At 35.4% G+C, this 24289-nt stretch overlaps 1 protein-coding gene and 1 pseudogene across 1 annotated transcript; both read left to right on the top strand.

The window, feature by feature from the left end:
* The first annotated feature begins 4210 nt into the window (after positions 1-4210).
* Positions 4211-5393, top strand: LOC133796168 (secreted RxLR effector protein 161-like). The gene is made up of 2 exons (XM_062233650.1): positions 4211-4292; positions 4930-5393. The coding sequence occupies exons 1-2, from the start codon at positions 4211-4213 to the stop codon at positions 5391-5393; spliced, it is 546 nt and encodes a 181-aa protein (XP_062089634.1).
* Positions 5394-6652: 1259 nt separating this feature from the next.
* On the top strand, positions 6653-8974 carry LOC133794491 (serine/threonine-protein kinase-like protein CCR2; annotated as a pseudogene).
* Positions 8975-24289: the final 15315 nt, after the last annotated feature.

The raw sequence follows: 24289 nt of genomic DNA, 5'->3' as shown, positions 1-24289 counted from the left end.
AAATTGGTTGCAAATTAAAGTCGTCAAATTAGTCTACCCAACTTCAGAGCTATGCACTAATTAATTGGTCGACATGAAATAATCTCTACAGAAGATTTTATGATTTTATTTTTCTTTGCTTGGCTATATCTTTATCTATTTTTCTTGGTACTCCGAGGTTTTTATATCTAATTGAAATTCAATTTCTGGTTTTCAAGAACAAAGCATTTATAACATGATATTGTCCATTTTTCATGAAATATCATCACATGGTGGTAGGGGGCACAAGTTAGACAAACCCATGTTCTACAATATTTTCTTGGTTTTAAAAAGTAAAAATAAATTAAATTAGATAATGACAATTATGGAATTGTAATTCTTCATGTGTCTTGTTAGCAGGCAATGACTGGTTATGGCTTTCTCCATACCAAGGCATGATTAGATGTGGTCTGGACACTGGTGGATCTGAAATCTTAGAAAGAAGATATATTATAGTATCTAAAAATAATTGAAGCCCATATTTATATATATATATATATGTGTGTGTGTGTGTGTAACACTAAAAACGATTATTGGTAAAACATTATATACCCTCTTAATGATTTGGATGTAGTACTTGTTTAAGGCTTTAATTTAGTTTGGTAGACAGAAAGATAAGAAGCCACTCTAATGGGTCTTAGTAAAGACTGATGTCATTTACCTTCATATACAGCTAGCTAGCCTCTTCTTCTTCTTCATGGCATTACTCTTGGGGCTCTACATAGTACCATATATAATACCATGGATTTCAGCCCCACATTGCTCTTATCAAGAAATCTAAGAATACTAACTAATAACAATGATATGATGGTGATAAAGACTAAATAAATGGAAATGCCTATCTGCATTAAACTAAGTCTACATTCACTTCAATATAATGCTGCTTTAATTTCATTAGTATAATATCTTGATCATTAGCTGTCATGTCCAAACAAAGTATCTGAATGTTGCAATTTTTCTCTTGTATATATATACCATATTAATCATTACAACTTTGTCTAGGCCATAAAGAAAATATATAATTAATTTCAGATGCATATTGTTAATGTGGTTTAATTTAGATTTATGATCTTTTAGATCATCTCATTAAGACTCATATATTTCTTTACTTAGTACAACCTTAATATGAGAGTGCTAGACAACTCAAAATTTTCAAGTATTATTGTAGAGCGCACAACTAGGAATTGAAGAATAACTATTTTTCAACAAAAAAAGTACCAAGTTGATATGGAGAATAAATAACTTTATGTATGTTATAATCTTGTTTGTTGGGTACAATCAAGGGGAAATGTTAGTTTAGAAGCTTGCTAATACTTGTCCACGTGTATCATGTTTCTCACTCTATTGGTCAGTCCCCCCTGTCCAGTCAGCAATGACTCTTATGTTCAATTCATTTCTATTAATGACCTATATATATATATATAAATAGGGCCAATGTAACTTAGTAATGATCTGATTCATTATTTGTAATTTGATACACAGAATAATAAAGCTATTATTTTCTCTTTATTGGCCTTAAGAGTTATTTTGATCTTTGTGTTAACTCTTTCAGTTGAGTGTGAGATAGTTCAATCAAGTTGAGTTGGTTCTGTTCTTGGTAACAAAGAAGGGGCTCTTTGCTGAGGATGATCGAGTGGTGACTCAACAATTGTTATCAAAGCTGGGTTGATTGTTCGAAGAAGGTTCTTGATTCAAGTTTCAAGATTCTGGTGATCAATCGGAAGAGATGGGGAATGCCAAATTCGATTTGGAAAAATTTAATGGTAAGAATGATTTTGGTCTTTGGAGGGTGAAGATGAGAGCACTCCTGGTACAACAAGGTTTGCAAGATGCATTGCTTGGGGAGGAAAAGTTATCTGCTAAATTGACAAAGAAGGAGAAATCGGATATCATGGTGAAAGCTCACAGTACCATTATTCTCAGTCTTGGAGATAAGGTACTTCGAGAAGTTTCAAAAGAGACCACAACAGATGGACTTTGACTCAAATTAGATCATCTTTACATGGTAAAGTCCTTGGCCAAGAGACTGTTCTTGAAACAAAAACTTTATTAATTTAAGATGACAGTAGGGAAGAATGTTGAAGATCGCTTGGATGATTTCAACAAGATCATTCTTGATCTGGAAAATATAGGGATCAAGATTGAAGATGAGGACCAAGCAATCATAGTTCTCAGTTCTCTTCCCACATAAAGCTATGAGCATTTTGTGGATACCATGATGTATGGTAAGGCTTCCTTAACATTGGAAGAAGTGCAGAATGCACTAATGTCTAAGGAGATCAAGAGGAGATCAGAACTAAAGGAAGAAAGTTCAGGAGAAGGATTGGTGGTTTGAGGAAAACCCTTCAAAAAGGAGAATAGTGGGAAACAAGATTCAAATAAGGGAAAAACAAATCCAAAATCAAAGAGAAGATGTTTCATTTGCAATCAAACCTCTCATTTAAGGAGAGATTATCCAATTTTTAGAAGCTATAACCAGAACAAACATGGCAATGCAAATATTGTATCTGATTGTGCAAACAGTGATGGCTATGAGAGTGCAGGGGTACTAGTTGTTTCAAATGGACAATCGGAGCTAGGATGGATTCTGGATTCAGGCTGTTCATTTCATGTATGTCCAAACAAAAACCAATTTCATGATTATCAAAAGATTAAAGCAGGTTTTGTGAAGCTTGGGGACAACAAATCCTGCTCTATAGTTGGGATTGGGATAGTCAAGTTAATCTTAGATAGAGGCTTGGAAGTTGAATTGAAACAGGTTAGACATGTTCTTGAGATCAAAAGGAACTTGATTTCTGTTGCTATGTTGGATCATGAGGGATGTTCAGTAGAGGTAGAGAATGGTATTGATGAAAGTAATAAAAGGGTCCATGGTTATTATGAAAGGATCATCAATGAATGGAATTTATGTTCTGAAAGGAAGTACCATGAAGAATAAAATCAATGCTGCAATCAAAGACAACAATAATGCATCAATGACTTGGCATAAGAGACTTGGACACATAAGTCACAAAGGCTTAAAGGTTTTACACTAGAAAGGAGTTTTCGGCAAAGACATCATCCAAGACATGGAATTCTGTGAACATTGTGTGCTCGGGAAATCCACTAGGGTAAAATTTGGAGTTGGTCAACACAACACAGAAGGAATTGTGGATTATATGCATTTAGATCTATGGGGACCAGCTAGAACAATTTTAAGAGGTGGAGCCAGGTACTTTATTTCTTTTATTGATGATTTTTCTAGAAGAGTATGGGTCTATATTCTAAAAACTAAAGATGAAGCTTTTCCCAAGTTTAAGGAGTTTAAAGCACTGCTTGAGAACCAAACTGGAAAAAGAATTAAGAAACTCAGGACTGACAATGGCTTGGAGTTCTGTGTAGACCTGTTTAAAGCTTTTTGCAGGATAGAGGGGATTGGAAGGCATCTTACAATTGTGAGAACACCACAGCAAAATGGGTTGGCTGAGAGAATGAACAGGACCCTACTTGAAAGGGCAAGATGTATGATCATTAGCTCTGGCTTACCTAAGAACTTTTGGGGTGAAGCTGTGGTAACATCTAGCTACCTAATCAATATATGCCCTTCATCTGCCATTGGTTTTAAAACTCCTATAGAGGCATGGTTAGGACATAATGCTCACTATGGACATCTAAGGATATTTGGGTGTGTAGCTTATGCTCACTTGAAACAAGACAAGCTAGAACTTAGAGCAAGAAAGTGCATTTTCATAGGGAATGCAGAGGGTATCAAAGGGTATAAATTGTGGGGCATTGAACCAGGAAATCACCAGAAATACTTTGTCAGCAGAGATGTAGTGTTTGAAGAAAGCAAGATGTACAAAGACACATTAAAATCTCTTGCTGAGGCAGAAAGTAAGAAGGCTGATGATGATATTCAATTTGAGGTGGAGCTGTCTGACCGATCAGAACATACCATTCCAGCTACAACAGAAGGAGTTATGGAAGAAGGAAAGCAAGAACTAGCAGCTAGTGAATCCGATCAAGATGAGGATACCACTTTAGATTATGAATTGGTCAGAGATCGTAAGAGGAGGCTGTGAAAGCACCTGTGAGGTATGGCTTTGCAGATGTGGTTCACTATGCACTAAACATTGCATAAGTTGGTGACTTTGAACCTAGAACCTATGAAGAGGCCATGAAGTCATGTGATAATCAAAAATGGAAAGCTACAATGGAAGAAGATATAGATTCTCTAAAGAAAAACGAGACTTGGAGCCTGATTGAGAAACCTGTTGGCAAGAAGGTTGTGGGAAGTAAGTTGATATTCAAGCTAAAGGAAGGGATCCCAGGTGTGGAAAAGCAAGATATAAGGCCAGGCTAGTTGCTAGAGGTTTCACACAAAGAGAGGGTATTGACTACAATGAAATATTCTCTCCTGTAGTGAAACACACTTCAATAAGGATTCTGTTAAGCCTTGTTGTACTAAAGGACTTAGAACTAGAGCAGCTTGATGTCAAGACTACTTTTCTACACGGTGATCTTGAGGAGTAGATAATCATGAAACAACCAGTAGGCTTTGAGGTAAAGGGAAAAGAGAATCATGTTTGCCTATTAAAAAGGTCACTCTATGGTTTAAAACAATCACCTAGGCAGTGGTATAAACGATTTGATGATTATGTAATCAAAACTGGTTTCAAAAGGAGTGCCTTTGATAGCTGTGTGTATGTCAAAAATGAGAAGGCCCTAGTGTATCTACTGCTATATGTAGACGACATGCTCATAGCCAGCAAAACATGAGTGAAATAAACAAAGTAAAGAGGTTGCCGAACAAGGAATTTGATATGAAAGACCTTGGTCCAGCAAAGATAATTTTGGGAATATAAATTGATAGAGACAGAAGAAACATAAGGCTTAAATTGTCTCAGAGTGAATACATTACCAAAATTCTAGATAGATTTGGGTTTGCTGATGCGAAACCAGTCAGTACACCCATATCTCATCAGTTTAGAATATCCTGCTCACAAGCACCAACCACTGAAGAAGAAGCTAGCTATTTGGAGTTTATTCCTTACACAAGAATTGTAGGCAGTATCATGTATATCATGGTCTGCACTCGACCAGATATCTGTCATGGGGTTAGCGTGGTGAGCAGATTTATGAGCAAACAAGGACAACAACATTGGAAGGCTGTCAAGTGGATTCTGAGATACTTAAAGGGAACAACCAATACTGGATTAGTATATGGTTCAGACACAAGCAATACAGGTGTTATGGGCTATGTAGATTCAGACTATGCTGAGGATCTAGACACAAGGAGATCTCAATCAGGTTATGTGTTCATGCTAAATGGGTGTACAATCAGCTGGAAAGCCAATCTTCAAACCATTGTAGCCCTATCTACCACAGAGGCATAATACATAGCTTTTACAGAAGCTGTAAAAGAAGGCATCTGGTTGAAAGGAATCAAGAGGGAGCTAGGCATTGTTAAAAGATGTGTAAACATATACTGTGATAGCCAGAGTGCCCTACACCTCAGAAGAAACCAAGTGTTTCATGAAAGGACCAAGCACATAGATGTTAGATTACACTTCATCAGAGATGTAATCAATGAAGGAAAGGTCAAACTTTGCAAGGTCTCTACTGAAGACAATGCAGCTGATATGCTCACCAAATCACTTGCAACAACCAAGCTCGATCACTGTCTTGAATTGCTCAAAATCACCGATATCTGTCATCAGTGATTTCTTTAATATGTTTTGTATTAATTCTTTAGCTTTGTATTAGCAGTCAAGGTGGAGATTTGTTAGTTTAGATGCCTGCTAATACTTGTCCACGAGTATTATGTTTCTTACTCTATTGGTCAGTCCACTGTCCAGCCAGCAATGACTGTTATATTCGGTTCATTTCTATTAATAGCCTATATGTATAAATAGGGCCAATGTAACTCAATAATGATCTGATACATCATTTGTAATTTGATACACAGAATAATAAAGCTATTATTTTCTCTTTAATTGCCTTAGAGTTATTTTGATCTTTGTGTTAACTCTTTGAGTTGAGTGTGAGATAGTTCAATCAAGTTGAACTAGTACTGTTCTTGGTAACAAAGAAGGGGTTCTTTGCTGAGGGTGATTGAGTGGTGACTCAAAAGGAAAGATAAAATACTAATATGTAGCATACAAGTCAATGGAAGTTTATGTGAAAATCTATTATAATATTTGTATGAATATTCCAAAATCTACAACTTGCTTTGATCCCATGAGCTTGTTGGATCTATATTATGAAAACTCTTTTTTTTTTAACAAAAAACAAAAAATGTTTTATAAAAGTACTACTAAAATCGTAAAATGTGAGCCTGACAAAAAAAATCGTAAAATGTGAGAGAAATAGAGAGAATTATTAATAATTATTATTTGATTTAATAATTATTATAAAATAAGATATAAAACAATGAGACAGCTGACCTTATGAAATTTTAAATTATAGTTACTTTGCATTAACTACTTCTTTCAAAGTCAGACACTTCTCTTTGACTCTATAACTGTCTGAAATCCAAAACTTCTATAAGAGATAAAAATGGTCAAAACCCCTCCATTGTTAACAACTCAGAAACACTGATTTTCATGTTACAAAAACATTTTTTGGACTAAATCCTACAAAGCCCAGTAAGGGAATGACAATCCAAATATGTCTCTTTGGGGCTCCCATTTTCATTCTTCTTGTTCATCTTCCATGGCTGCCGTTTACATTTGGTTATGGCTCACCCGACCCCATTGCAGCTGCATTCCATAAAAAAGGGTTCTTCTGCGCCATTGACGCTAGCAGGAAGCAAGACATTATATGCTAGGATAAGAAAAACAAGTCCTCATCATCAATGACATATTTCAATTCTCTTCCGGCTATGGTTTCCCTCTCCGGTGGTGAAGAATTCATGTGTGGTATTACGTCAAACTCTTCCAAGGCATATTGCTGGAGCTTGGAAACAAATTCAGCGATGGATCTCGTCCCTAAAGCTTACAAAAGCACCTCTTATTCACAAATGGCGGTGGGAAAAGACCATGTATGTGGTATTAGAGGATATTACTATGAAAAAAACGAAGTGGCTAATATTGATTGTTGGCAGTATATTAACAAAATAGATAATAGTTCAAATGTGAATACTATATCTAACTCCCTGTTTCATGACCCTTCAAATAATTGATGGTTTAGTTTTAAGAAGCATTGTTTCTAGGGAGAGCTTTAGTTGTGGTGTTGATAAAGATGGTGGTGTCATTTGTTGGGGACCCAAATCTTGCGATTTGGGATTGTCCCCAGGTGATCTTATGTCCTTGGCTGCAGGCAGACAAACTGTTTGTGGAATTACAACTGTGACTGGTGAAGCCAAATGTTGGGGTGAGGCTGCTGAGTTTGCTTCTCCACCTGTTGGGGCTCGTTTTATGAGCTTATCAGTAGGAGCTAAACACTATTGTGGAATATTTGAGGACGATCATAGTGTCCAATGTTGGGGAAGTATCCAATCTCCGTTGTCTGTTCCAAAAGGTTGTGGGATTATGGAAATTGCTTCTTCAGATTTCACCACTTGTGGGGTTAGAGAGGTTGACTTAGTTCTTGATTGCTGGGGTGTTCATGGACAGTCCTAGCAGGATTACACCCCACCTTTGCAGTTGTGTAGCCCCGGCATGTGCTCTCTAGGCTCGTGTGCTTTAGGAAAATTTGCATTCAATGCTAGTGTTGTCTTGAATGAGCCAAGTTTGACTAGTTTATGTGCTAGAAACGATGTACAAATTTGCATGCCTTGTGGGACAAATTGCTTTGAAGGCTTTTTTCCTTCTAGCATTTGTACTGAGATTACTAATAGAGTATGCACTGCTTGTTCACTTTGCCAAAACAGTTCTTGTTGGGGTATATGTAAGATCTCTTCATCCTCTTTTTCCGGGATTTGAGATCAAGAGAGACAAGATTTCATGAGAAAATTAGTGATCATCATTGGATCATTGGTCTCAGGTTCTTTACTAGTTATGATCTCCTGGTTTCTTTTAAGCCGAATAATCAAAACAAAGAATCAAGAAAAAGGAAGAAGCTGCTGCTTTTTGTGTGCAGGAAAGCAGGCGGTGAGGCTGACCCCGAAACTAATTCACAAGCATCGGTTTCTGTATCAACCTATATACCAACAACGAAGTGTTCTGAATTTTTCAAGATGAAAGATGCCACTCATGGATTCAAGGAGTACAATGAGTTAGGCAGAGGAAACTTTGGTTTTGTCTATAAAGCTGTTCTCTCTGATGGAAGCCAAGTAGCTGTCAAAAGGGCTAATGCAGCCACCATAATTCACACAAACACCAAGGAATTCGAAGCAGAACTTGAAATACTCTGCAACATCCGACAAAATAATATTGTAAACTTATTGGGATATTGTGCAGAGATGGGGGAACGGTTGCTAGTTTATGAGTATATGCCTCATGGCACCCTCTATGATCATCTCCATGGGGAACTTTTACCTATGGATTGGAATCTAAGGTTGAAAATCACATTGCAGGCTGTGAAGGGCCTTGAGTACCTTCACCAACAAGCCAAGCCGCCTATTGTTCATGGTGACATGACTACCTCTAACATCCTTTTAGATGTGGAATGGGGGGCAAGGATTTCAGATTTTGGGCTGCTAAGTACTACTACTGACAAGGACCAGAATGGAAACATGGAAAGTGATGTCTACAATTTTGGGATTGTTTTGCTTGAGATTTTAAGTGGAAGGAAAGCTTATGATAGGGATTGCAGCCCTCCGGGAATCGTTAATTGGGCATTGCCATTAATAAGAAGAGGCAAAGCAGCAGCCACTGTTGACAAGAATGTGGCTCTTCCAAGAAATGTTGAACCATTGCTTAAGCTTGCAGACATAGCTGAGCTTGCTCTAAAGGAGAATCTCGTCGAGCGGCCAAGCATATCGGAGGTTGTGTCATTGTTGGATCAGACTATGAAATGTGGAATGACAATGTAAAATTGCACCACTTTGTAGCAATTTAATTACCATTGTGACAAAAAAATATTTGAATGTGTACATTTCAATCATTTTTCTCTCTCCACCAATGTTAAAAGACATTACAATCGTTTTGTAGAAAGCCTTTTAGTTACTGATTTATAAGGGCCTTACAAGAGGAAATTGCATAACATATGACATTTTTTTCTTTCACTTTTTACAGTTTTATGTGGGTTTACCTTGTCCCCCCCTTTTTTTTTATAGCTTTTTATCCCATAAATTTTTGCAAAAAAATTTAATTATGCCACATTTTTATGATACATATGTTTTCTTTGATTTTGAGAGTAACTTGGTCATGTCATTAATTTTTTTAAATCAATTTATTATTTAATTTTTTTAATTAAGAATAAATATATATTTTCACATATATTTTTGAAATATTTTACAAAATTGTTCCATTATTTATTATCATCCATTATTATTTTTTATTACTATATTTTTTTTTATATATATAATTTTTTTCGATTTTTTCCAGATTTTTATGGTATATCTTTTTATTACTCGATTTATTTTTTTGCATAATTATTTTTAATATATGTAAAAAAATGTCAAAATAATTTTTTTGAGTTTTTTCTTTCACTGTATGTTTTTTTTCCCTTCAAATAATTTTTTTTCTTATAATTGTGTTACGCATCTTATTAACTCATGTTTTCAGATATGATTTTTTGTTTTTTCAGATCTAGATGTCCCCATTAGGTAACTTATTACAATTTTTGGGATAACCAGTTACTTACATTATTTGATATATTTTTGGTGAGTTTTTTTAAATATAGGTCACCAATTACACCATATAAAGCTTTTTTTCTAAAATAAAAAAATAATAGTAGCGTAATCAGTTGCTCCCAATGATATGTTTTATGATATATCAAGGTAGTTACTTTTCTGTTCGATATTTTGTTTTTGGTGAGATTTTTTAAAGCAAAATATCACGTTACATCAAGATAACTTGTTCCCTATTAGGCTAACCGTTTGTAATTTTATTATACTGGTATTTCGATTTAAAAACCTTTGGGATCCCTTGTAAATATTCAAACCTTTTTAATGAAAAGTTTGACTTCATTAACCAAAATTTTAATGACAAAACCAATGTTTAACCTGAATTACACTTTTTGAGTTCAAATGACTCGCTTAATGAGTTAAGCATTATTTTTAACACACGGTGTAATAATCCTGAATTAGTAGGACGTTACATTTATATTTTTTTATAAGTGTGATTGTTGATATTATAACAATGCGGGTGGTAGTCTATGACCTAAATAATAAATATATTAGTTTAGATTAAATTAAATTATTTTTAAATGTATCACTTTAATTCTCCAATAAAAAAACTTAAATTTTAAAATTAAAACCTAAATAATAAAAAACTGATTTGGAAAATAAATATATTTTATAATATTTTTATTCATTTAAAAACTTTCTAATCACCTTTTGTGGGACATAGGACCTATTGATCTGTAAATTTGCACGCAAGTATACGTGGTCGTGTCAAGTAATAAATTCTGTAAGAACAAAGATCGTCCCACAGAGACTATTAACCAATTACCAATAATTTCTTTTCAATTTCTATTTGGTGATTAAAATTAAGATGAATAATTCTAAACTACGAACACAATTTAAATAACTGTAAACAGAACAATGAATCAACGGATTAAAAATCAATAATAAAAAGCCCAGGGAATTAATTTCATCAACTTTTCATTCTATTAATTTTACTAATTAGTTCTAAATCTCTTCTTCCTATTCTAATAGCAGGTTAACATAAATCGATTCCTATTATTTTTCAAGATATAAGATCTCAATCTATATGCAGGTTTTCCACAACTCTGTGATAAACTTAAACATATAAAATACATTAAGCATGGAAACCTAATTACTACACAAGTCATACAGATACTTTCGTCCAATATGCAACCTATGTCTATATGATAATAGCATATTCAATTCTCATCTTTCAATTTTTGAATCAAAACCATAAAATCAAATAAATAGTGATCAAGTATTTACTAGCATTAAGCAAACATCATATAGATTAGAATGGAGAAGAAGTATCAATAGAACATCATAATAAAATTAAATTGAAATTCAAGCGACTACATTAATCCCTAGATAAAATATTTAGTTCATAGATAACATGATGACAATAGAATTCAGATAATTGTTCATAGAAAATAACCTAAAGAATTAAGATGAAGAAGAAATCTAGAAAGTCATAAACCAGAAAAAAAAAATCTAAAAAAAAATACAGTAATCCCAGTAGTCTTTTCTAGATCTAGCGTTTATAAAACTCAAAACTCCTTCTAAATTCGCAGATTAATGTCACTTAAATAGTTTTCCAATGCTCCCAAGTGAAAAGACAGTTTTGTCCTTCTAAAAGTGGCTTAAGATTTCAAAACCGCGTTGATAGCACTGTAGTGCTAGGTTTTGAGCACTGTAGCGCCATTTACAGAGCCAAATTCCGTCAAAAAATTGATGTACTAGCACTGTAGCGCTATTTACAGAGACAAATGCCTTTGAGTCATCTTTCTAGCGCTGTAGCGCCATTATGATAGCGCTGTAGCACTATTTACAAAAACATTACTTGGACTTCTTGCTCCCGAATGACTCGATTTTCTCCAAAATAACTCAATTTTCTTCCACTTTCACTTTATTCCACTCTTTTCACCATCTTAGCATCAAAAACCTGAAACATAAACAAACAAGCATAATTATGCAATAAAATAGTCCTAAACTAATGAAAACCTTCCTAAAAACTAGACCATAAACGAACCTAAAACTGGTCTATCACCTATAGCAATGACAACTATCCGAATGGCGGGCAAGTCGATTCCTTTTTCTTTTGATTTATAATTTTTTTTTTATCAAAATCTTTGTGTATATTGCTTTGATTTATACTATTTGAGATATTAATTTGGAATAGAACAACAACAATTATGGTTATTTATATATATATATATATATGTAAAATAAATATCTACAAATTTAAAACAATTTAAACTAATAATATTAATCTTATCTTATATAGTGATTAATTTTAAAATTTATTAAATTGTATACTGACAAATAAATTTACTAAATTTATTATTATAAATGCCATTGTTAATCTTGTAACATCGTAACATTCTAGATGGCAATAAGATAATTGATTATGTCCAAAATACCCTAAAATTAGTCAATATTGCCATAAATTACTAAATCAAGGTAACATTGGTGTCCATTGTGTCCTTTTAACCTAAATAATAAAAATTTATGAATGTAGATTAAATTAAATTAATTTTAAATGCATCAATTTAATTCTCGAATTAAAACTTAAAAATATAAAACTAAAACTTAAGTAAAGTCAATGGAACTTAAGGAAACAAGATATAATTAAAAGGGTAAAATAGTAATTTTATTCCCGATTAAATACGAACCATTATTAGAGGGTTAATTTGTATGTAATGATATATTAATGGACGCTTTATTTTATAAAGTACTTAGTAAATGAAATGTTTATAATTACAAGAGTGCAGTCTCATATTTATAATGGAGTAATCATAATATTAATGAATTAAGATTATTTAAGTAAAGAGTTTAATTAATAATCTCATATTTATTGGAGCTTTGAATTATAGATCCATAGGTCCCCACAGTGGTTTTATTAACACTATTCAAGGCAAGAGTTGATATAAAGGAAAAAAATAGTTGAAAGACATATTTAAGAAGAAATTTGTTCTTCGAGCTAAATATGCAATTATGTGATAATAATTAATTAATTAATTAATTAAAAATTAGTTGTAATTAACAAAATTAATTAATATTTAATTATTATGCAAATTTTGAAATTATATTAAATAATTAATTATTTATAATTTTTGAAATTATAATAAATTAAATATTTAATTTCGAAATTATTATTTAATTTAAATTAGTTTTAATTAATTGGTAGAATTAATTAAATATCTTTATTTGAGTGGGAGATAATATACTGATACGTTCAAATTAGATTTGAATTTAAAAGATTGATATTTATTCAAATAATTAATTATATTTGATAATTAGTTAAAAAGATAATTAATTCAAATTTGAATTAATTATCAAGTTGTTAGATTTTTATTTGACAAGATAGTTTGAATAAATAATTAAATAATTATGGACAAATCAAATATCTCTAAATATATAGGGTGGTACATGACCAGGACTGTGTGTGGCGTGTACTGCACAGATTTTCAGGGATAGATTTTAAAATTTTATTTATTTGATTAATTAAGTAATGGAAAATTCAAAAGTTAGTTTTGAGATATTTTCGTTAATAAGATAATTAGTTAATTAAAAGATAAATTGTAAATTAGTTACAAATTTATTTTTTTAAAATTTGAATATTTTCTTTTTAAGTTGGACTTATCAGAAAATAAACAGAATACTCAAGAAAGACTATTATTTGCTCTAGAGAAAAGAATGATATTTCTATATCTCTCCCTGAAAAAGATACATAACCAATCTCATGTCTATTCTCTTGATCTCATGTGTTGAGTACATCAAGTAAAATAAGAAATTAACCATCCTTTATTCTCTAAGTACCCACACACTTCTTGAGGTGTAGAGAACGTTGTGGAAGATCTTGGTGTGAGTACCTGGGAGCAGCTTAGATAGGAAGTTCGTTCAAATTACGAAAAGATAGCAATAACACTTAATAGGCATCAAGAGGTATGTTTTCTATTCTTTTATTGCTTATGATTAATGTATGTATATTAATGGATCCGCATATTTAAAGGTAGTTTAAATATGTTACAAAATTTTTGTTGTACACTGGGCCAACCCACCACCATTCCGCTGCGTATTAGGAAACTTGTTCCTAACACTAACCAACGTCTCTGCCTCCTATTCAAATCCTTTTTGTGTAAAGAAGTACTTCAGACTCTTGTGGTCAGTGTATATCTCACACTTCTCTCTCTAAAGGTAATGCTTCCATACCTTTAAGGCAAAGACCACTGTTGCTAGCTCCAGATCACGAGTACGGTACCTCTGCTCATATTCCTTCAACTGGCGTGATGCATAAGCAATCACCTTCCCTGCCTGCATAAGGACACAACCTATCCATTGCCTTGTGACATCACAATAAACCACTAACTTCTCCTGATTTTTCGGAAGACTCAGTACTGGAGCGGTAATCAAACTTCTCCAGATCATGAGAAAGTGCTCTCACATCTATCTGACCACACAAACTTCTGGCTCTTGCGTGTCAACTCTGTCAATGGGGTAGCTATCCTTGATAACCCTTCCACAAACCGCCTATAATAGCCCGCCAACCCAAAGAAGCTTCTGATCTCCGAGGCATTCCTTGGCCTTGGCCTTGGCCAATCTCTTACAGCCTCAATCTTAGCTGGGTCCACCTTGATTCCATATATGCTAACAATGTGACCCAAGAAAGTCACATGAGGTAACCAGAGCTCACATTTTCTAAACTTCACAAACAATCTGTGCTCTCTCAGCCTCTGTAAGACCAACCTGAGATGTTGCTCGTGCTCTTCCTCTGACTGCGAATAAACTAGGATATCTTTGATAAAGACAATTACAAACTGATCCAGGTAGTCCTTGAACACCCTGTTCATCAGATCCATGAAAGCTGCTGGGGAATTAGTCAAACCAATTGACACGACGAGAAACTCGTAATGTTCATATCTGGTGCGAAAATCTGTCTTTGGTATGTCTTCTTCCTTGATCCTTAAATGGTCATAACCAAATCGAAGATCTATCTTTGCCAATACCATTTTACCCTGCAATTGATCAAACAAGACATCTATCCTTGGCAGAGGATACCTGTTCTTAATGGTCAACTTATTCAGTTCCCTGTAGTTTATGCACATCCTCAAAGAACCATCATTCTTCTTCACAAATAGGACTAGCACACCCCATGGAAAAAAACTAGGTTTGATAAAACCCAAGTCTAACAACTCTTGTAATTGTATCTTCAGTTCTTTCAACTCTACTAGGGCCATTCTGTATGGTGCCCTAGACACTGGCTCTGTCCTTGGTGCCAATTCAATAACAAATTATATCTCTTTGTGTGGAGGCAACTCTGGTAATTCCTCTGGGAACACATCTAGGAATTCATAGAATAATCTGGTCTCTTTTGGTCCCACTGGCACGACCTGAGAGGTATCCACTACACTGGCTAGGAATCCTAAGCAATCCCCTCGCATAAGGTCCATGCACAGTGCCAACAAATACAAAGGGATCCTCACCCTCAGGCTCAAAGGTTACCATTTTCTTTTTACAATCAATGGTTGCCCCATATCTAGCTAACCAGTCCATTCCCAGAATCATGTCAAAGTCGATCATAACAAACTCTATCAAATCAACTGAAAACTTTCGGTCGTCCACTTTTATTGGTAGTGATCTGACCCATCTCCTGAAAACTACTAACTCCCTAGTGGGTAATAAGGTCCCGAACCTGACAGCATAGTAATCACATGGCCACAGCCTATCAATAATCCTACTAGAAACAAAAGAGTGTGTAGCACCAAAGTCAATTAGTACAGTATAAGAAGTCCCAGCAGTAGAAAGTTGACCTGTCACTACTAAGGGACTAGCCTCAGCCTCTGCCTGCGTCGTGTGAATACTGGAGATGGAGTCGAGTTGTCTACCATTTTCGACTCCTCTTTCTTTATCTTTGGGCAGTCTTTCTTGAGATGCCCCACGATTCCACATAAAAATCAGGCCTTCACCCGACACTTTCCCAGATGAAGTATTCTACATTTGGCAGACTCTAGATATGTCCTCCAGGCCTCATTGTCGCCCTGGCGGCCAATCTGTACACTCCGCGATTTCCTATCAGGGCCGGAAGCTAAAACAGTATCCGGGGTCTTCCTTTTCTGGTCACTAGAGCCTCCACTCCTACCAGATCCTATAATGGGAGGTCTCATCCTCCTAGTATCTCTTCTGGCCCCGTTCTTGCACTAGATCTTGTTCTCAGCGCCCTCTGCAGTAATGGATGTTTCTACTACCTGAGTGTATGTTGTCACTCCAGGTACTGTTGTAATTTTGACATCCTGGGCTATCATGGATTCAGCCCCCTAAGAAATCTCTCCTTCCTGGTCACATCAGTAGGCACCAAGTCCATAGCGAACATGGCTAGTCTATCAAACTTTAGGGCATATTCAGTTACTGACATATTCCCCTTAACCTGACTATTAAATTTATCTGCCTTTGTAGCTCTCACTACATCATTATAACACTTTTCATTAAACACATCTCTAAACTCTTCCCAATTCATTGTGGTTACATCCCTAGTCTAGGACACCACCTCCCACCAGATTCGGGCATCCTCTTGAAACATGTACGTGGCACAAGCCCCCTTCTCATTTCCCACCACCCTCATAAAGTCTAGGATGGATGTGATCATGCTCATGCACTGCTCAGCCTTGAGTGAATCTGCGCTACCATCAAAGTTCGAAGGGTGCTGTTTCATGAACTACTCATATAATAGTTCCTAATAGTTCTCTATCTCAGACTACTATTGTACGACCGGTACTATGGCAGTAGATGGTGCTTCTAACGCAGCGTTCCCTACTGGAACCTATTGTTGTCTCAACTGGTGAATTTCTTCTTCCTGCCTCTGCAACCTAGCTTGCATATCAGCAAGCACTTGTTGTCAGTTCTCAAGGGCTGGCTGAGGGTTCTGACCGTGGTCATTATTTTCGACCTAATATTCAGCGCCGGCTAGCTCATTTGATTGCCTTGGAAACATACTTCCAAGTCTATCTACAATCAATGACTTGACTTATCAGGCAATAATAACAGTATTCCATGCCAACCCATGGTCTAAAATCGATCAAATAAGCATTCACATGCATCGACAATGCTAATAAGCATTCCAATAATTTCACACATACACATTCATGCTAATAAGCACGAAGATTCATATTCATGCTCAATCAAGGTGCTAATAAGCACGTTCTTAACCTTCACAAGCACCAACAGTGATGATAAGCACGCTCCTGACATTCATATGCATAACGTAATGCTATTAAGCATTTCTAACATTCAAGAGCAATAATAAGCATTTCTATAACATTTACAAGCAACAATTGTGTTAATAAGCACATCTTTAACATGCATACAATAGACAAAAGCCATATCCTATCAAAATAGCTCATACTTCCTAACTAAACCGGTAGGTAAGGCATATATATTTCATTTCACAACTACAAAATAGGGCTTTCTCCGCGGTTTTTTTCATTAAAACACTGCAGTTTTTTAGAGTAATAGGAACCGCAGTGTATTTGACTGCATAGAAAAGTTCACGAAAAACTGCAGAGAAAAATGCTACTTTTCACTATGGTTTTTTTTAAAACAAAGCGTACAGAAAGAATTTCTTTCTTTGCGATTTTTTTTAACAAAACTGTAGTGAAAAGTACTTTTCACTGTGGTTTTGTTAAAAAAACCACAGAGAAAAGTTTTTTTTAATGTATAATTATTTCTGTTTTCTTTCATATATGATTTGAATTCGGATTATTTTTTTTATACCAATAAAATTATATTAATAATACTATATTCAATACAAAATTATTTTAATATAAAATACCATATTTTATATCAAATTTATATAATAATATAACATATAACATATTCTTATATATGTAATTTTATAAATTATTATCTAAATAAACATAATGAATAAATTAAAATTAAGAAAAACATTCATATATTATTACTAATTAAAATATGTCATTTATTTATATATATATATATAAGTAGTTAAATATACATACATAAGAAAAATTAATAAGAACATATGAATCAAGTATGTAAGTTACAGATAAGAAAAATTAGACTTCATATATAAATGACATCAATCTTGCTAATCAGTCGGTTTGTAGTGGGAGTAGATCATCCTTGACACTGAATACATTTTTGTCAAACCACTACATAATTGACAAGTAAATATAGATTAGATGATTAAGTAATATATATATATATATAGTTTTTCTTAAACAAAAAAAAGTATAAAATATAACATATTTTCTTCTTGATAACTTCTACTGGATTTGGTGCATTTTCAAGATCATAAATGTATCTTAATACATAAAAACCACCATGCATAATTTCATTCAATATATTGATCTTTAAAAAATTGGGCAGAGTTTCCTCTGTTTCTATAGCATATCCCAAATTATTACTACCTATAAATTCAATTCAAACAAACACAACAATCAACATGCATAATTTCGTCCATAAACCACCGCATCACAAAAAATTCGTAGAACCTACGTCACTAAGACACACATGTTCTCAACCTTCTGTTATCTCTACAACACACAATTTTATCTCAAAATCTACTTCTTTAAGGATGAATATCTAATATATTCAAACTCCTCTAATAATAGTTTGTATAATATCAACAAGAAAAATAAAACATTAAGTAGTATTATTACTCACCTTCAAAATTAATCTTCAACAAACAAGCTTTTCCTATAATAAAAGTTTAAACAATGATTAGTAAATATGGTAATTTGTATGATTAGAGTATTCAAAATTATTTATTAAATTAAAACAAGTAAACTAAATTTTTAACTAGTAACTTTCTAATAAATTAGTTAAACCACTAAAATTAAATTTACTAAATCATAATTACAAAATTAGTGATAAATTAATAATAAATTTGGATTCCTAAAATAATTAACAAAAATCAACTTAACAAAAATTCATTATGTAAATAATATAAATAGATATGTAAAAAATAATATATTGTAAATAATGAACATAATTAATATTAACATTATGAAAAAATAAATACATTAGGCATTAATATCCTAAAATCCAAAATATTAAAAAAATAAAAAACAAAGTCAAGTTTAAGAGATCAATACATGTTTTGAAGCATGAAAATGTCTTCTAATCCTCTACAAACATTCAAAAACGTCTAAAAATTGTAAAAAAAAAAAAAAAGACCCAATCTATAAACATACATTAAAGCCCCCCATTAAACCCACTCAAAATTTCTTCATTGTTGTCCTAAAACTTCAAAATAAATCATTTTTACGAGTATATACATGATTTAAAGAATTAATGTGGAAAAAAATAAAATAAAAAATACATAAAAAGGGTGAAGATGGTAATTACCGTGGCTGGAGACGATGGATTTTCCGTTCTCGCATGCGACTGAAATAAGGAAAATGAGGAGAGTGAAGGGCCGGGGTCGACTATATGGGGAATGGACTTTTCTCCGCGGTTATTTTTACAAAGTGCAAAGAAAAATCAACTTTTCTTTGCGGTTTTTTCAAAATAACCGCGGAGAAAAGTCTCCGCCTCCCCATTCAATTTTTTTCTCACTATTTTTTTTTTAAGTTTGAAAAAAAAATCGCAGAGAAAGCCTATATTTGTAGTAGTGTTTAAGCAATTGCACCCATAACTATATTAATAGTTACCAAACCATGAGTCGAGCTTGTCTTTAGCAGCGAGTGTACATGCCCAATCCATCATCATGAACCCTTAAACCATGGTAGCTCTAATACCAAGTTGTAACACCCTACTAATCAGAGAGTGTTACGACGTGTGTTTAAATTAGTGTTGGACTCACTAAACAAGTCATTTGGACTAAAATATGTGATTAAGTAACTAATGGTTCAGGTATTAAAAAATTTGGTCAAAGAAATCAACATTTCCATTAAAACTTTTCTCTTCACATGGGATCCCAAAATAAAAGTTTGAAAATTGTTTACAACGCTGAGATTACAAAATAAGTCGACCTAAGCGGCAAAACAAGGCCAACACTAGTTCCCCTGCAATATCTCGGTCGTGGCGGTCGAGCAGACTGCATATGTACACATCGCCTATAACGCTCTACAACTCATGGCTGGCCAAGCTTCTCCTTACCCTTACCTGCACCACATAGCATCTGTGAGCCAAGGCTTAACAAGTAAACAAATTTAAACAAAATCAGATAATCAACATAACAGAACAACATGCTTAATAGTAATAAATGAAACCAAGCAGACACATTATACAAGTAAGCGACTACAGGGTCACACAAGTGTGTATCGCACTTCTACTTATTCAAGTGGCATCTGAGCCAGTCAAGTGCATAATACACTCACAGGGTGGCCTAGTCAAAATGGACTGCGTTCAACATGCATAGCGCCGACCACGGCTTATAAGCCGAGCCTTCCAATTAGGAACAATCATACATACAATATATAAATCATATAAACAAATACAATACATTCTAGTATGCTTAAACAAATATTCATAGGAATAATGATAATTATGCTTATTAACAGGGGTCTGAGCCCTAACAATGCTCACATTTAACAACTAGGCTGAGCCTAATCATATTTACATTTGATAGTCAAGCCAAGCCCTATTCCTATTTACATTTAACAACTTGGTCAAGCCCTAATCACACATCTCACACATTAGGTGCAGTTTTCTTATATCGAGCTTCGTGCGAGTAAAGAAACGACCCATAGCGTTATCCCTGACCTGAGCCTGGCAGAAACCATAGTCACAACACAAGCATATGTTCATCAAGAATTAAGCTAAGAGCCCGAGTTCCAAACTGAACTCTAACAATTAAAACCATTGTTCCCAGTTAACGGTGCGCTAAAAATGTCCCCCGAGCCCCTAAGCGGCCTCCCAAATCAAATTCCTGAGCCCTCGTGCCTTTCCCTTAAATTACAACAAATCAGCAATTCAAGACCCCTGGCGTGGTCGTGCCCCCAGAAAGTTTGAGGTTCCAAGGGCATTGGCGCGCTCACGCCCCTCAACTTGAGACCCAAGTGGAATTTCAATTCTGCCATTTCGGGGACACTTGCGCGGTCACGCTACAACCTAGCGCGATCGCACTAGATCACAAAGAACTCGAAAATGGCCTAGAACACAAGTGTTCTTCCCCAATTTCTAACTCGGCGATTTCCTACAAATTCAGACCCTAAATTTGACCAATACAAATATTTTCCAGTAGGATTCCAACCTCAAAAACTTATCGCTAGGCCTAGGCAACAAAACCCACTACTCAACTCATCACAAAAAGCCATAGAGACCCAAACTAGGATTCAAAATCAAAAGGAATTCAAGAACACCAAAAACATAGGTCTTACTTCTGAATTTTGAATTGCTTGGGGATGAAGATAACCCTAGTAACCTCTAATCCCAATCCAAGCTCCATCTCACAAGAATTCCCTTCAATCTCCACCAAAAATCCAATACTTGGCCTAACTTTGGAGTACCTTGTGTGTTCTTCAAAGAAAATGCTCCCAGAGCTCAAAAGCAATGTCAAAAACATGAATGAGCCTAAGTGCCCAACTGCTAGCCTAATGTTATCCCATGTGGTATAATGACCACAATGCCTCTTGCCTTATTTAACCTCAAAGGTTACCCACAAGGGAAAAATTGTCATCTGGCATAATTCTTGCTAATCTCAAATAAGTCTATCAACCAAAATATTCATCAATTATCTTCCCATTACTTGATAATTCCCAGTAATTTACCAAATTTCCAAAATACCCCTAAGCTCACCCTGAGCCGGGTATTTTACCCCGTTGTGACTTTTCCGCTAACTTTCTCCCTAGGATTGCCTCGTGCAGGGTAACTCAAATATATCCACATAATAATGTGGTCACGATTATACATCACACGTATTTACACTTATACCCTCAGCTGGTCAAAGTTATGAAAATGCCCTTCTAAAAAGAAACATGCCCATACACATATTTAATACACTTAAACATGCAAGCATAATCATATCATAATTGAATTCACATAATAACATGCTCATAACACATAAGCACATAATTAACTCAATCATTGTTTCCCGGCCCCCCAATCAAGGTACTAAATCATATTAGGGAAGTTAGGGCGTTACACCCTCCGAGCTAGAGGAGGAAACTAATATGATCGGTTATGTATTACGAACCGGGCTGGGTAAAACCTCTAACTTTTCAACTATCAGAAGAGTAGGGGACTTTGATATTATTAAATTTTGGGACCTACAGGGTTTAGGCTCCTTATATGAACTAGACTAATGCAGGGCCTGCCTAATACCCAGGGAAAAGACTCTCTGACGGAGGGAAGGCCACGACAAAAGGTTTGTACCGTACTCCTCCAAAATGGTGGATCTAAAATGAAGGGTGCTATCTACCACTACAATACACCGGGGGTAGCTATGATCATAGCGTACAACCAAGTGATCCACACACTGAAGGAGGGTCACGTTTAGGTCTGGATCAACCGGATGTTGACTCACGAGTTGTCATGGGTTGAATTGAACTTGCCTAAAATTGGCAGCAGCTCGGTTTAATTCTCTATATGGGTTATCTTAGCCGGAGGTGTCGACTTCTGCCCTTGATTCAGCTCGGCCTTGGTCAGGATGTTGTCCTTCTTTAGAGACCTTTCTTTTGTGCACCAGTTGCGTGACCTCCTCCTCTTCTTCAATGTCTTCAGCAGCAGGGATGACTTCTTGAGGAGGAGGAGGAGGAGGGTGCTCAGGGGGAGGACCTCGAGCTCTGATGGCCACAATCTATTCTTTCCGGATTAGTTTGCAGGCCACCATGGTAGCGTCATTAACTACCATCCAGAACTCTTTCTCCTTGGCAGAAATACGAGCCAACGTCTCATATTGACCTCCTAGGGTCTTTGACTGTCCTGTTCTCTTATATGTAGCTGCACAATGTAACAACTCAATCAGAATATATTAAAACTTTATTACAAAAGAATTCATGTACAAAGTTCAATGAGCCAAGAAACTTACGAGGACGGTTGAAATACCGATGGTGTAACGACCCAAATTCAGTGTTTAGGCTTAGGGCCTGGGGAAGTGTGCCTGGAGGGCATGATGGGATTCTGTGTGTGATTTTTATGAATTTAATGCATGATTATGACTTATTGCACGTTATATGACTATTTGACTATTTGAGATGCACGACTATGTGAATTAGTATGCATGTAGACTTGATTGTCTTAGAATGAGCATGATTGTAATCTGGCCATGTTTGGGCATAACTGTGATAATTGTACTACGTGAACCGTGCCATGTGAGGTGGTAGTGAGCCATTTAGTCTAAAAGTCACAACGGGATGTTGTACCCGGCTCGGGTAAAGCCTAGGGGTACTTTGGGAATCTTATAAGTTGAGTTGGGAATGAGTGGTTAGTTATTGGTGATTGGGTAACCATTTGTAACTGCTGTGGGTAACAAGTTTTAAGATAGAAAGTGGTAGAATTGAAATGAAAGTGTAATGACTTAAGTGCCCTTGAAGGTTTAGCTAAGGAGGGATTATTAGGAAGGGGTAAATTGGTCTTTTGGAAAGGCAAATAGGCAAGTGCAGCTGGGTATATGGGGTGTACGGTTTGGGCATTGGCTCATTTAGTGTCTTGATAAAATTAGAAGAGAAGGAAGGAAGAGGAGAAAAAGGCTAGGGCAAGCAAGAAGAAGAAGAAGAAGAGAAGGAGAAGTGGGAGTCTGGGAGGGGATCAAGGACTTGTGTGGATTCTTCATTTGAGGTAAAGGTTTTATACATATCTAAATATGGATTTTGTTTTGATTTAAGGAATTTAAATGCCTAAGCTAAACATTGTTGGGTTTTGGGGTTAGTTGCTGAAATTTGAAATCATAGGAGTGGATCTTGGGTATGTTGATGTTTTGGCTTGATTCTAGTGTTTATGGGATGTTAGATTGCTCATATGAGGTTTGGATTTGAGTTTTGGGGTTTAGGTATTGGTTTGGGGTGATTTGGAGAGGTTAAAGCTCGGGAAAAATGCAGGAAAAACCCAGATTTTCTGGGTTCGCGATGGAGCGCCGCGGCCCTGTTCTTGGGCGCCGCGGCGCGAGGAGGCTTCAGGATGAGGGCATGGGCTCTGGGCGCCGCGGCCCTTGAGGGGTGTGCCGCGGCCCTAGGCCATTTTGGCAGCCCAAATGTTGGATTTTTAGGGGTTTTGCCCGGGGACACGGGGGATGGTTCCGATGCTTTGTTTTATGGATTTAGAGGTCCCGGGAGTGCGGGATTGGTCCCGGGAAGTGGTCTTGGGCTTGGTTGGTATTAAAAGTGTCTTTTGTGTGTTGTGACTAGGATTTCGGGAGGCTCGTACTAGTGGACCGTGCTCGTGATCGTGGTGCATCAGAAAGCACGGAATACAGGTCAGAAAACCGTAACACCTGAGAATAGGGCGTAGGCCCACTGTGTGATTGCAGGGCGCGGCCCTAGATTGTGTTGTGTGCGAATGTGTAATCTTAGATAAATTATTGTATGTTTGAATGGTTATTTCTGAATGTGTTATATGTGTGATTGTAATGGAATGAACGGC

Source organism: Humulus lupulus, chromosome 8 (genome assembly GCF_963169125.1).
Source record: "Humulus lupulus chromosome 8, drHumLupu1.1, whole genome shotgun sequence".
NCBI lineage: Eukaryota > Viridiplantae > Streptophyta > Magnoliopsida > Rosales > Cannabaceae > Humulus > Humulus lupulus.
The sequence above is the reverse complement of the archived record's forward strand: the minus strand, read 5'-3'. Positions and strand labels throughout refer to the sequence as shown.

Bases quoted from the DNA above. Each gene is read 5' to 3' on its own strand.
- LOC133796168 (XM_062233650.1), top strand. From the start codon at position 4,211: ATGGAAGAAGATATAGATTCTCTAAAGAAAAACGAGACTTGGAGCCTG. The intron at 4,293-4,929 runs GTAAGTTGATAT...CCAAAATTCTAG, and splicing joins TGGCAAGAAGGTTGTGGGAA to ATAGATTTGGGTTTGCTGAT.